The sequence below is a fragment of the Schistocerca gregaria genome, chromosome 1, assembly GCF_023897955.1.
Source record: "Schistocerca gregaria isolate iqSchGreg1 chromosome 1, iqSchGreg1.2, whole genome shotgun sequence".
NCBI classification, from domain to species: domain Eukaryota; kingdom Metazoa; phylum Arthropoda; class Insecta; order Orthoptera; family Acrididae; genus Schistocerca; species Schistocerca gregaria.
The window spans coordinates 643352960-643368039 of record NC_064920.1 but is presented as its reverse complement, the minus strand read 5'-3'; the positions used below and the strand labels follow the sequence as shown (position 1 = coordinate 643368039).

Sequence of the window (15080 nt, the reverse complement as noted above, 5' to 3'; positions counted from 1 at the left end):
ATACCAAATTTGGAGCCATTACTTTTCACCATGCCCTGATATTTCGCTGTCAGTGGAGTGAACTTGTGTTTTTTGTATGAGTAGCTGGCCTGGACTTAGAATAAGTTAGCCGTAAGTCATAATTTTAATGCAAAGAGGACAGTATACTACACTGGAGTCAACACTTGCATTTGGAATAATTTTTCAGTTTTTGGATTTCTTAATTTTGTAATGATTTTCATATCACCAAATAGGTGCTTGAGTCACATTTGGAACTAATTAGTAATAAAAATTAGGTTTCTACCAGTCCACAATTTAGTATGTGGATTTATTGAATAAACAGCGAATTACTCTGAAACATAAGCTTGTTGTTGGGCAATTTTGTTTACCTGCCACACCTGTTATGCAACCTAACAAACAGTTGTCCTGATTAAGTGCATCAGTGACAATTAATTTAAATTTACAAGGAGAGTGACATGTGCTACCACCAACCCTATGTCACTGAGATGAGCCAAAGACTTTAACCAATGATTGCACTGTCTTGTCACAGTAAACCTGTCAATTTATTATAGTGCCATCTCAGAGTGTGTGGAAAACCTCTTGGAATCTACATGGAATTTTACTGAATTAGCACTTCTCAAGCCATAATATACTACACGTCCCTTGTACAAAAAGCTGCTACAAGTTGTTGGAAGAAAGCACAGGTCACACCCATCAAAGAGTAATGCAATGAAAGTGAAGCACAAAACACCCACCAAACATTGTTTATGGTAAAACCTCATTTTTATGTTGCTCCATTTTACATTTTTTTCATTTCTTATGTTCATTTTTGTTGGTCGCAACATAATTCCTATTTTATCATGACAATGCTTCCCTGCCATTAATGATTCCACATTACATCATTTCCCACATTTTAAGTTTTCTTTGATGTTATAACAACCTCTAACACTGATTTTCATGCAGATTTCTGCAAAAGGTGCATGTACTCCTGCTCAAAGTCAGCATTGGATCACAGAAAAAAAGCACAGGCTATGAGTGAAAAAGCATTAGCGTAGTAAGCAAGACTTTTGTTGTTCGTTTGCTGAGTCACAGCCACTTATATTATATGTTCACAATGTTTGGAACAGTACGTAAGTATGCTGAGTTACTGCCTTAATGATATCATAATCTGACAATAGTGACTAGTAACAACTTTCATTTTGATTATTACAACAGCTTTCATTTAATTTCACTCTTATTTACACAAATAAACACTGCTGTTGAAGATGGCCATCTCTATAATGGACTTTGTGAATTGTTGTTACTTCTGTGTGAAATACACTAATCTGTATTAGGCATGCAGGCTTATGTTGGTATAACCTGATGTCAGATGTAAACATTCCTCCTCAAGATGCTCTGTAATGTGATGACAGCTTCCACCCTTTTTCTCACCCAGGACATCTATGAACCAAGTAACACTATTGGCAACAGCTGCAGATTTTGTGTCTACTGTTCTCTGTTTACTATGACTGCCAACTTTAGTGTTTTAATCAATATTGTTTTACGAGTTTTATTTACCATATTTTATAATGATAATCAATAACAAGTCTCACATTATAACATGAAAATCTTTTTAATGTGGTTTCATGGAAGGCTTTTGCTTCCATGTTTTATTTGCACCAGGAATGGGCAAGAAATTTGGCTCATGAGCTCTGCCCTGGCATGAGTGCCATAATGCTCAACCTGGGTAGCACATTTTCCCCTCTGCCTCACTAAGCTGTCTGACCAAGAGGAGGGGGAAAAGAGAGAAACTGTGAATGAGCTGCATTTGAATGGCAGTGTAGTCATACTTCATACAACTTGGTTTTGTATTTCACACATCTCAATGATGTAGGTCAAAAAGAAAACAAATTTTCAGTTTTATTTAATTATTTTTGGCATGCTGAAGATATAAGATAATTATTTGGATACAAACTGTCAGTATATGAACAGATTTCGCACTCAGGTTGCTATGTAATCACAACTTATTTAGTTTCATAATTTAAAAAAAAATGTGTTTCAGATACATTGTTGATCGAAATATTGTAGTGCTTTTCAAACCTTGTTATGAATAATTAGAAGTTCTTCCTGAGGAAAGCAATGTAGATATCTTAGACAGTTTTAATGTTAAAGGTATTTATTTGTCTTTACAATGGGAATGTCCTTGCAGATCAGACAGTTAGATCTGCAAATGCACACGAGCACTTTCAATTGAAATGGCAAATAGCCCCAAAACAACTTGAAAACAGATGCATGACTGGTAGCATCCTTAAAACATTTAGGACACTATCCTTGTAGTTCTTCCAAGGCCACAAAGAATTCTTCAAACCTTGAATTTTCTTTAACACCAATGAGCTTAAGGAATTGGACTGTCTTTGTCAGAATGTGTTCCTTCTGCAGCATGATTTTGTTTTTAAATGCATCCCCATCAAATCAGAAAAATGTTATCTGGAATATCTTACTGTGGGAAGTGTGCAGTCAAACCCACTTACAATACAAAGTTTTCAATCCATTCCAGTTGTTCCAATTTTTGTTCCTGAACTTCTCTGTCCTTCATAAATTCAACAATACCAAGTTTTAAGTTGAGAAACAGTTCCAGGTATATCATCCCTTGACTTAACCAATCTACTTTACAGTGATATATTTAGTCTCCATACTCTGTATTCAGTTCCACTGAAAACAGTTGTAGCTGACAATGGAATAATACATGTAACTTCAGGAATGTTACTGTTCATATCATCAATTTCATCACATGCTCCATGCCTGCAAATTTAATTCAAAGTGTTTCTTGACGTATATATCTACCCTTGAAAGTTCTCAACCACACTGTCACTCGTCACATTGGGGCGATGCACCTCACTTTATTTGTTGATGAATTTCTGCTGCAGCAGCACTCCTTACTGTAAAAAATGGAGTCACTGGCTGTATTTCACCATTGGCAGACTGGGCTGATCAACTGTTTTAAACATTTTGAACTGACACTGAAAACAGTAAATGTAACATCAGTACAAAGGGTGTCATTTGATGAACAAGGCATGCTGGGAATCAGTCCAAGTACACATTTCATTGTATGTGTGCCATTTGATTAGCTATGGTGATTCGGATCTTACTTTCCAAAGAACCCACATATATCAATGACCTGTCAGATAATATTAATAGTAACCTCAGACTCTTTGGAAATGCTGCAGTTATCTGTAATAAAGTACTCTCTGAGAAAAAGCTTTACAAATATTCAGTTAGCTCTTGATAAGATTTTGATGTGGTACAAAGATTGGCAACTTCCTTTAAATGTCCAGGAGCACTTCATAAAATTACTAAAATATCCATGAATTTCAATTGCAATCAGTCAACAAGTACAAATACATGGGTATTATCAGTCTGTGGAGATATGAAACTGAATGATCACATAGCCTCAATCATAGCTAACGCATGTCACAGACTTTTGTTCACTGGTAATACACTGTGAAAATATAATCAGTATAAGAAGGAGATTGCTTACAAAACACTTGTACTACAAATTCTAGAACATATCTCAAATTCATAGAACTTACATCAAACAAGACTAACTGCAAATATTGAACATATTACAAAGAATGGTGACACACATAGGCACAGGTTTGTATGATCCATGAGAGAGGATTGCGGACATATCAAAGGGCAGATACTTCAAGAGAGACACCAACTATTCTACAAAATCCTACTTTGAAAGTTTTGAGAACCAGTATTAAGTGAGTAAACAAGGAATACTACAGCCCTCTATAATTTGCTTTCAGAGGGATGGTGTGGACAATATTATCTAACTCAAATACACAGAGAGGAATTTAAGTAGTCATCTGCCATCTCCATATATGTATACAATGGGCACTAACCATAATATGTGGCACAATGGGAAGTATCCTCTGACATGCACATTGCAGTAGTTTGGAGAATATAGCTGTAGATGTAGATGTAGAAAAACTGGATGGAAAAACAGTGATTTTAACTGCCATTCTCCCAAACATGAGTACTTTATCTTACCATTCACAGTTATAAATTGTTTCATCAAGTGATAGATTATTGTCAATGAATCAAATAATGGGAAAGATATAATTTACAGTATTCTGAATCTTTGCAGTTTTTGGGAGAGATTTGTGATAGAACATTAGGGATGAACAATACCTATAATTTGTAAACTCACTTATTGGCAATGAAAAATTTTTGCCCAGTATTTGTTTCCCCAGAATTTAATATCTATCATAAATCAGAAGTGAATGAATGCATCACAAGTGTGGAACTTTGTTATTATGAGGGCCATTCAATAAGTAATGCAACAAATTTCTTTTCTAAAAGCAGGTTGGTTTTATTCAGTGTTCTTATACGCCATATTATTCCCCACTCCTTTGGGTACAAAACCCTATTTATTAACATAATCTCAATTCAATGTGACAGTCCTGTACAACCTTACTGGTAGAGCCTGTATGACCGCATAGTACCACTCTACTGGTCAACGTCAAAGCCAACATCTTGCTGCATCAATAGCGTCCCCATCATTCTTTGTACTACTCCCCAATGAGTGCACCCTTCTTTGGGTCAGACACATGGAAGTCAGAAGGTGAGAGATCTGAGCTGCAGGATGGATGAGGAAGATCAGTCCAATGAAGTTTTGTGAGCTCCTCTGAGACCTGCAGACTTGTATGAGGCTTTACATTGTCAGGGAGAAAGAGAAGTTCATTTGCATTTTTCTAGTGACAAATGAGCTGAAGTCATTTCTTAAGTTTCTTGAGAATAGTACAGTACACTTCAGAGCTGATCACTGCACCATGGGAGAGGACATCAAAAAGAATAACCGTTTCAGAGTCCTGGAAGACAGTCATTGTGAATTTACCAGTTGAGGGTGGGACTTTTAACTTTTTCTTTGGAGGAGATGTGTGGTGCCACTCCACGGATTGCTATTTTACTTCTGGTTTAAAGTGATGAGCTGATGTTTCATCACCTGTGCTAAAGTTCAGCAAACATTGTCATGATAAGCCTTGTGATGCACAAGCAGTTCCACACAGATGATCCTCCGTTGCTCTGTATGGTCTTCTGTTGGGCAGTGAGGAACCCATTGGGCACTCACTTTCGAGTTCCCCAGCTGCAGGGTGAGTGTGTCAGCACTACCGACAGGGACATCCAGTCAGACAGTGAGGTATTCCACTGTGACCTGCCAGTGACCTTAAATGAGTGTGTCTGCACATTCCAACATTACAAGTGTCACAGCTTTGTGTGGCTGTCTGGCTCATGGAAGACCAGAGAGGTTTGCATGACCTTATTGCGATGATCACAGATGCCTCAGCCAGGGACCCACCATGCTTTTGTTCACTTGCAGGCCTCTGCACACATTCTTAAAGTGTGTGAATATCTGTAATACTCTGGTTTTCTGCCAAAAGAAACACAATGACCACTCTCTGCTTGGAATACACCTCTGTTACAGACACCATTTGAAGGCTACATATAGCAGCGCCATCTATCAGAACATCGTGAAACTGTACGGGATGAAGTGGGAATATTCCAGGATATCATATGACAAATTCTGCTCTTTCAGTTGAAAAAGGCTGAGAAACATCCATTATACATATCCTTATCACCAATCAATGTAATTTCATCCATCTTGTTGGCCTCTTCTTCCAAAAACTGGTTTAGTGCAGCTCTCCATGCAACTTTATAATGTGCAGGCCTCTTCACCTCAGAATAACTACTGCAGACCTGCATCCTTTAGAGCTGGCTTACTATGTTCATCTCTTGGGCTCCTTCTACCATTTTTTACTCCCACACTTACCTCCAATACTAAATCACTGATCCCTAGATGTCTCACTCATGTCCTCTCAACCAATCCCTTCTTTTAGTCAAGTTGTGCCACAAATTTCTTTTTTCCTCAGTCCTATTCAGTCCCTCCTCATTAGCTACATGATCTAACTACCTAATCTTCAGCATTTTTCTGTAGCAACACATTTAAAAGGTTTCTATTCTCTTCTTGACTGAGCTGCTTATCATCCACACTTAACTTCCATACAATCCTAGAATCCAGACAAATACCTTCATAAAGGACTTCCTAACAATTAAACTTCTATTTAATGTGAACAAATTTTTCTTCTTCAGAAATCTTTTCTTGCATTTCCAGTCTACATTTTATATCCTCTGTACATCAGCCATCATGTTAATTTAATGCCCAGACAGGAAAACCTTTTACTACTCCAAGCATTCCGTTATCCTTGTTTTCCTTTTGTTAGGGTGTTCATCTTATATCTTCTTTTCAAGACACTGCTCATTCCATTCAACTGCTCTTCCAAGTCCTTTGCTCTCTCTTACATGCTTGCAATGACATCAACAAACCTCAAAGTTTTTGTTTCTTCTCCCTGATATTTAATTCCTTCTCCAAATTTTTCTTTGGTGTCCTTTACTATTTGCTCAATGTGCAGATCGAATAACATTAGGGATAGTCCACAAACCCATCTCAACTCACTTCTCAACCACTGCTTCCCTTTCATACACCTCAACTCTTATAACTGCTGTCTGGTTTCAGTACAAGTGTAAATACCCTTTTGCTCCCCGTATTTTACCACTGCTAACTTAAGAATTTCAGTGAGTGTATTCCAGTCAACATTGTCAAAGTCTTTCTCTACACCTACAAATGCTATATACATAAGACTGCCTCTTGTTAATATATCTTCTACACTGAAGCACCAAAGAAACTGGTATAGGCATGTGTATTCAAATACAGAGATATGTAAACAGGCAGAATACAGTGCTGCAGCTGACAATGCCTATAGAAGACAACAAGTGTCTGGAGCAGTTGTTAGATCAGTTACAGCTGCTACAATGGCAGGTTGTCAAAATTTAAGTAACTTTGAATGTGGTGTTCTAGTCAGCACACAAACGGTGGGACGCAGTCTCTCTAAGGTAGTGATGAAGTGGGGATTTTCCCATATGACCATTTCATGAGTGTGCTGTGAATATCAGGAATCCGGTAAAACATAACATCTCTGACATCGCTGGAGCCGGAAAAAGATTCTGCAAGAACAGGACCAATGAGGACTTAAAAGAATTGTTCAACATGACAGAAGTGCAGCCCTTCCACAAATTGCTGCAGACGTCAATGCTGGGCCATCAACAAATGTCACCATGTGAACCACTCAATGAAACTTCATTGATATGGGCTTTTGGAGCTAAAGGCCCACTCATGTAGCCTTCATGACTGCACAACACAAAGCTTTACACCTCACCTGGGCCCATCAACACCAATATTGGACAGTTGATGGCTAGAGGCATGCTGCCTGTCTCGTTTCAAATTGTATCCAGTGGATGGATGTGTAGGGGTATGGAGACAACCTCATGAACCCATGGACCCTGTGTTTCAGCAGAGGACTGTTAAAGCTAGTGAAGACTCTGTAATGGTAAGGGGCAAGTGCAGCTGGAGTGATATGGTATCCCTGATGCGTCTAGATACAACTCTGACAGATGACACATATGTCTGATCACCTGCATCCATTCATGTCCATTGTGCATTCCGATGGACTTGGGCAATTCCAGCAGGACAGTGCAGTACCCCACACATTCGGAATTGCTACAAAGAGGCTCCAGGCTTCTAAGTTTAAGCACTTCTGCTGGCCACCAAACTCCGCAGATATGAACATTATTGAGCCTGTCTGTGATGCCTTGCAATGTGGTGTTCAGAATAGATCTCCACACCCTCATACTCTTACGGTTTTATGGACAGCCCTGCATGATTCATGGTGTCAATTCCCTCCAGCCCTACCACTACTCAAGGCATTAGTCAAGTCCATACAACATCATGCTGCAGCACTTTTGCATGCTAGTGGGGACCCTACATGTTATTAGGTAGGTGTACCAGTTTCTTTGGCTCTTCAGTGTAAGATTAGTTGAAGCGTCAGCATTTCATCCATCATCCATAGCACACTCTGAGTTGAATTTTTTGGACATTTTACACATTACATAAAAACAAGTTAACAAACAAACCTGTGGTGTTCACTGTTAAAACTTTTGAACTGAATCAATTTTTTTTACATTTTAAATGTATTATTACTATTACTATTGTTAATATTACTATGATTTTCATTGTGACATTTCACAGTTCCATATTTTACTATTCTATTACGTTTTATTTGGAGAAGTTTTGTGTATACTACCATGTATCCTACAACATTCTGTCATTGACACATCCGCTAAGATGTAAACAAATAAAAATTAATTATTGCATTCTGTAATGAATAGGAGCATAATAATTCAATGACTTACGCAATAGCAAGAAATGTATTCCGAAACAGCTCATAATAAAACTGGTAAGTTAGCTTAGGATTTTCAGACCCAACTACAGTTCCTTCAGGATCATTTGGTTTGACGTGCAAAACTGATGCTCCTTTACCACATTTTTGACAAGATGGATTGCCTTCATCCTATAACATTAACAATAGTGTCAGTTAACATTTTAAATAGCTTCAGTCATTGGATACACAGGCTGCACATCCCAGAAAATTGTTATGTATTTTGTCCTCTGATAGTATAAACATTATTATTTGTTCATAGTTATTCATCAATGACTGATTATGTAGTCAGTATAGGTTTTGATATGTGTGCAATAAATTTTACATTAAAATTACACATTACACATGCATTTGACATTGAAAATTAAATTTTAGGTTTTGGATAATACCTTATTATAGAATTATTCTACCCCATAAACATTGCTGTTGATTACAGATTTTGTAGATATCTCTCAAGGGAGTTCATTGGTAGGTGTCTCACTGCCAGTTCATTACACAGTTTTATGCAAGTTAAATCTATTACACTTTCAATCTAACAATGGAATATTCATGATGGAATAATGACAATATTATGAAAAGGACAAATTACTACTCACCCTATAGCGGATATATTAGGTCACAAAATGGCTCTAAGCACTATGAGACTTAACATCATCAGTCCCCTAGACTTAGAACTACTTAAACCTAACAAACCTAAGGACATCACACACAGCCATGCCTGAGGCAGGATTCGAACCTGCGACTGTAGTAGCAGGGCGGTTCCAGACTGAAGCACCTAGAACCACTCGGCCACAGTGGCCAGCTGTTAGGTCACAGACAGGCACAACAAAAATATTACCAAACACATAAGCTTTTGTCCACAAGGCCTTCTTCTGAAGTAGACAAAACACACACACACACACACACACACACACACACACACATAATCATGCAAATGCATCTCACATGCCCATGCTCTCTGGCTACCAAGGCCTGACTGTAAACAACTGCGCATGTAAAGTACTGTTTGTGGGAGAATGTAGGGACAAGGTACTGAGAGAGTAGGGCTGCTACGTGCGGTCAGAAGATTAGATGGAGGATGAGGTGGGAGCGAAAAATAAGAGAAATAAAAAAGATTGTTGGTGGGCTTGTGGAATAGAAGGCTTTGGAGTGGGAACAGGGAAGGGATGGGTAGGTGAAGAACAATGACTAACAAAGATTGAAGTCAGGAGGCTTATGGGAACACAGTATAAACTGCATGGAGAGTTGCCAGTTGTGCAGTTAAGAAAAGTTGCTGTTGGTAGGAAGGATCCAGATGGCAGATGCTGTGAAGCAGTCATTAAAATCAAGAGTACTGTGATGGACAACATGCTCAGCAGCTGAGTGGACCAACTGTTTGCCTGTGGCCATTCATGTTGACAGACAGCTTGTTGGTTTTCATGCCCATGTAGAATGAAGCACAGTGGTTGCAGCTTAGCTTGTAGATCACATGACTAGTTTTACAGGTAGCCTTGCCTTTGATGGGATAGGTGATTGTCACAGGACTGGAGTAGGTGGTGGTGGAAGGACATATGGAACAGGTCTTGCGTCTAGGTCTATTACATGGATATGAGCCATGAGGCAAGGGGCTGGCAGTGGGGGCTCTGTAGGGATGGACGAGGTTATTTTGTAGGTTAGGTGGGCAGTGGAATACCACTGTGGGAGGGGTGGGGAGAGTAATGGTTAGGACATTCCTCATCTCAGGGCATGATGAGAATTGGTCAAAATCCTGGCTGAGATTGTGATTCAGTTGTTTCAGTCCTGGGTGGTACTGAGTCAAGAGGTATATGCTCCTCTGTGGCCAGATGGTGGGTCTTTGGAAGGGGGTGGGTTTCTGGAGAGATGAGGGACAGAATGTTTGTGATTGGGAGGGTAATTACAGTCTGTGAAGGCCTCAGTGAGACCCTTAGTAGTTTTTGAGATAGACTGCTCTTTACTACAGATGTGACAGTCATGGGTGGCTAGGCTGTGTGGAAGGCACTTCTTGATATGGAATGGGTAGCACCTGTCATGGTGGAGATACTAGAGGTGGTTGGTAGGTGTGATATGGACAGAGGTAGTGATGTAGCCATTTTGAGGTGTAGGTGAACATTGAGGAAGGTAGCTTGTTGGGTTGAGGAGGACCAGGTGAAGGGAATGGGGGAGAACATACTGAGGATCTGGAGGAATGTGGATATGGTATCCTTCCCACCTCAGTTCAGATCACAAATATGTCATCAATGAATCTGTTAGTTACTTATGTCATGTTCTGTAGATCATTTCCGTGATTATTTTATCGATATGATGTGGAACAAGTCAAATTACAAGATATCTATAAACACACGTATGAATAGTGCTAATATTACTGAAATTTTTAGTTCTACATATGCAACTTCTTTTACAGGTACAATTTTTTTTCTTTTTTACCATTTCTGAAATAGAAACTGGTTCTGAACCATGAATAAGATGATGCCATGCTGGTATCCACTACAGTGCCCCAGATATTGTATTTGTGGGCCTTCTAGAGGAAACCTTCCTAATCACCCAAATCCCAAACCACTCACCTGGTTTAAATTCACTGATGACATATTTTTGATCTGAATTGAGGATGAGGACACCTATCCACATTCCTCCAGAACCTTAAAACATTCTCCCACATTCATTTCATCCGGTCCTCCACAACCCAACAAGCCATCTTCCTCGATGTTGACCTCCACCACAAAATGGCTAGATCAGTACATATGTCCATAGCAGACCTACCGATCACTAGCAATATCTCCACTTCGACAGCTGCCACCCATTCCATACCAAGAAGTCCTTTCCATGCAGTCTAGCGACCTATGGCTGTTGCATCTTCTGACCACCCAACCACAACAAAGGTCAAAAATTTAATAATGATTGTGGTGTTGCTCACGCTGCTAAATACTGCATTTTTGGGCAACAACAAAGTTATTATGTGGTAGGTGTCATTAGAGCACAATTAATAAAGTCATTTCATATAATAATGAATAAAGTAGGCACTCATCTTTTTGTGCTTCCCACATAGGTCTCATTGTAAAATCATGGCTCAATCGTCGAAAATCTAGGTGGTGATGATTCAAAGCTCGGATGCAAAGAGGCCTAGGTTTTATTCTGCTATATTCAAAAGTTTTATAGATGTGTTTCACAAACCATTCTTGAAGATTAAACCTTTGAAAGTTAGCACAATGGTGATGTAAAAAAATAATCAGCACTCCGAACTTAAGTTACACTTCCTTTTTATTGCTTTTGTTGCAATATCACGTAACACACAAAACGTCACTTCACAATACAAAACATACTTGAAAACATCTTCCTCACTGTTAAAGTTCACATTTTATAAGCTGACTACAATGTGAGTCTTTTCAACATGACTTGACCATCTCAAGGTCCGACTCTCTAACTACTTAATAATCGCTTACGTGCCCAAAAATCAGAGTTACAAGTACGTCAAAGATCATAGTGACAAAAGAAAGAATACACATTATAATAATATCATTGCAATATAAACATATCGATGTATCAAAGTACCTCTACATTAATGAAATCAAATCTGAATGTTGACACAGACATATGTTAACTATTCTACAGAAACACAGTAGAATATTGCTGTTATCGATAGGTGCAGGTGAGCTGCCATAATGGTTACATAATTGAAGTACCATTACAACCTGTAATCATGAGCAGTCCCTTACAAAATATACTATGTGTCTCACTGAGGCCTTCACAGACTGTTCTTACCCTCCCAATCTTGTACAGAAACAGATCTCCCATGCCTTTTCTCTCCAGACACCCAAACCCTTCCAAAGTCACACAGTATGACGCAGAGAAACATACCCTGATGACTCAGTACCACCCTGAACTTTGTGCAGCTGAATCACATTCTCAGCCAGGGTTTCAACAACCTCTCATCTTGCACTGAAATAAGGAAGGACCTACCCACTATTCTCCCCATCCTTTCCACAGTGGTATTCCTCTGACCTCCCAACACACACAATAACCTCATACACATCTGCACAACCCCTGTTCCCAACCCCTTGCCCTATGGCTCATACCCCTGTAATACACCTAGATGCAAGACCTGTGCCACACATCCTTCCACCACCATTTACTCCAGTCCAGTCTCATGCATCACCTATTCCATCAAAGGCAGATGTACGTGTGAAACCAGTCACATGATCTACAAGCTAAACTAGTCTACAACCGCTGTGCTTCATTCTATATGGGCCTGATGACCAATAAGCTGTCTATCCACATGAATGGCCACTGAGAGTCTGTGGTCATGAAAGAGCTGGACCACCCAGCTGCTGAGCACACTGCCCATCACAATGCAATTGATTTTAAAGACTGCTTCACAGCATCTGCCATCTGGATCCTTCCTATCAACACCAGCTTTTCTGAACTGCGCAAGTGGCAACTCTCCATGCAATTTATACAACATTTCCATAATCCTCTTGGCCTCAACCTTCATTAGTTATTGTCCTCCACCTACCTGCCACTTCCCTGTTCCCACTCCACAGCCTTCTATTCCACAAGCCCACCCACAGACGTTTTTACTTCTCTCCTTTTCCACGTCCACCCCACACTCCATCTAATGTCCTGACCGCATCTAGCTGCCCTGCCTTCTCTCTACCTCATTCCTGTATGCTCCCACAAACAGTACTTTACCATTCCCTATCCATAACCTGCTTTCCCAACCTCTCCCTTCCCCAGCCTCCTCCTTATCCCCAACAGCCAGAATGCTTCTCCTATTGTGCATAGTTGTTCACAGTCTGGCCTCAGCAGCCAGAGACAATGGTCATGTGTATGTGTGAACTGTGTTTGCATGAGTGTGTGTGTGTGTGTGTGTGTGTGTGTGTGTGTGTGTGTGTGTGTGTGTGTGGTGTGTAAGCTTACATGTTTGGTAGTCTAAACATCTCTACTTACGGTGGGCAGTGATCTATCCTTTTCATAATACTGTAATACTCTAAATCTACATTACTTTTGTTCCTTATTCCATAATTGTGGATAGACCATCTGTAAGGGAAAATCTCTTGCTGCTTTTACATTGAGGGGAGACTGGCTTTAATATAGAGGGAAAGTATAGTTAGTTCTTTGAAATGTGGCCAACATAACACTGTTTGGAATGTCTGTAAATGTTTTCAGTGCTTTTTCATTGGAACATGAACACTATTTCTGCACCAGAAGAGTTGGTCCATTAGCTATTTCCATAAGTGGAGAGTGAGTGAAAGAAAGCATAATATAAACACTGAAGCTGTTCTTGAATGATCCAGTGTTTTAATTTGCATAGTAATAAGTAAAACACACATTACAGTTTAATGCACAACTTCTCTATGTGTGTACATTTCATTTAATTTGTGGATTCCAATGAATTCTTAGTAACCTGACAGATTCCACACTCATTTGCCTTTTCACTTACTGTATGAAGAAAGAAGGATGTTTTTAGTTTTGGTTTTATTTAATACTAGTTTACTGTAACAGAGACATTGTGCAGACATATCAAACATTGTCGGTGTTTCATTTTTCCCTTTTTCTCTATTCAGATCAGTCATTATAAGGGTTGTATCATTACTGACTTGTAGGGCAAAAATCTTAGCAAATTATTCACATATATTACAAGAAGAAAAGGGGCCACAACAGGAACTTGTGACAGTCCTGAGTAACAAGGTAAAGCATTAGATCTACAATTATTTACAATGACTTCTTCTTTTCCATCCAACAGATACACTTTGAGTAATGATAGCTCATTGCCCTTAATATTATTATTTATATATTTATTCGTTTCACCGTCTAAGGAGCACACAGAACCATTAATTAGCAATGGTCTTGTAAGCTTTATTGTTCTTATTTTCTTCCCAAAACTTCCCCATCCTTTCACTATGGGCCTGTCTTCTTTCTTGTGTCCATGTTTTTTTCAATTTCAGATTCTTTTACATTGGGTTTTTGGTTGTAAACTAATGAGAGTTGATTTTTTGTCTGTATGTAGTCCGTGTGGTTTCTAGCCGGTCAATACTGAGTTCCATGTTGGCATTTTGGGTTTCTGTTAGCCAGTGTGCCCTGGTTTGGCGAGTTCCTTTGATGATAAGGAAGATTTTTTTGGTCATTCTAGAGGCGTCCATTCTTGCTAAATGTCCCTAGAATTTCAATCGTCTTTTCTGTGCAACTGACATGAAAAATTGAATCCTTGAGTACAGTTCTTTAGAGCTTTTGCACACCCAGATACCATCTTGAATCTTGGGTCCAAATATTTTTCTGAGTATTTCCCTGTCTACTTTCTCATTGTCCTTGATATTGATGGTTAATGATAATGTTTCAGTTGCATAGAGGGCTTCTGGAAGAGTGACTGTATGATTGTGGTGAAGTTTGGCATGGGTGGATAGCGATTTCTTATTGTATGTGTTCCAGGTCCTTCCTATGTAATTAAATGAATGACGAACACTAACTTCACTTAACAAAGGTTTATTCAGCACTTGCACATACAAGAGTGAAAAGTGAACTGCCTCTGGCCAGAGCACATTCGGTATATATACAATTACAGAACATTCCAGTACAATGATTCTCGACATTTGTGGATACGTAGAATGTACTCAAACTGAATATTGAAATTAAATTAAAATTTTATAGTTCCAGTGAGTTTTGAACTCATGACCCTCTACGCAACAGTCTAGTATCGTAACCACTACACTACTGTGACTGTTCTACTCAGCTTCTAGTGCGATATTGTTCCCTCCTTAAGAGAAGAGATTCTCAGTGTTACATCCTCCTACT

General features: G+C 39.1%; 1 protein-coding gene across 3 annotated transcripts in view; it reads right to left on the bottom strand.

Moving 5' to 3' along the window:
• LOC126360641 (ionotropic receptor 25a) overlaps nucleotides 1-15080 on the bottom strand; it is a 445688-nt gene that overhangs the window by 267163 nt on the left and 163445 nt on the right. For all 3 annotated transcript variants that reach the window (XM_050007727.1, XM_050007729.1, XM_050007728.1), the window contains exon 7: nucleotides 8272-8429. In XM_050007727.1, coding sequence (XP_049863684.1) covers nucleotides 8272-8429 — 158 coding nt within the window. The remainder of the gene's footprint in view (nucleotides 1-8271; nucleotides 8430-15080) is intronic.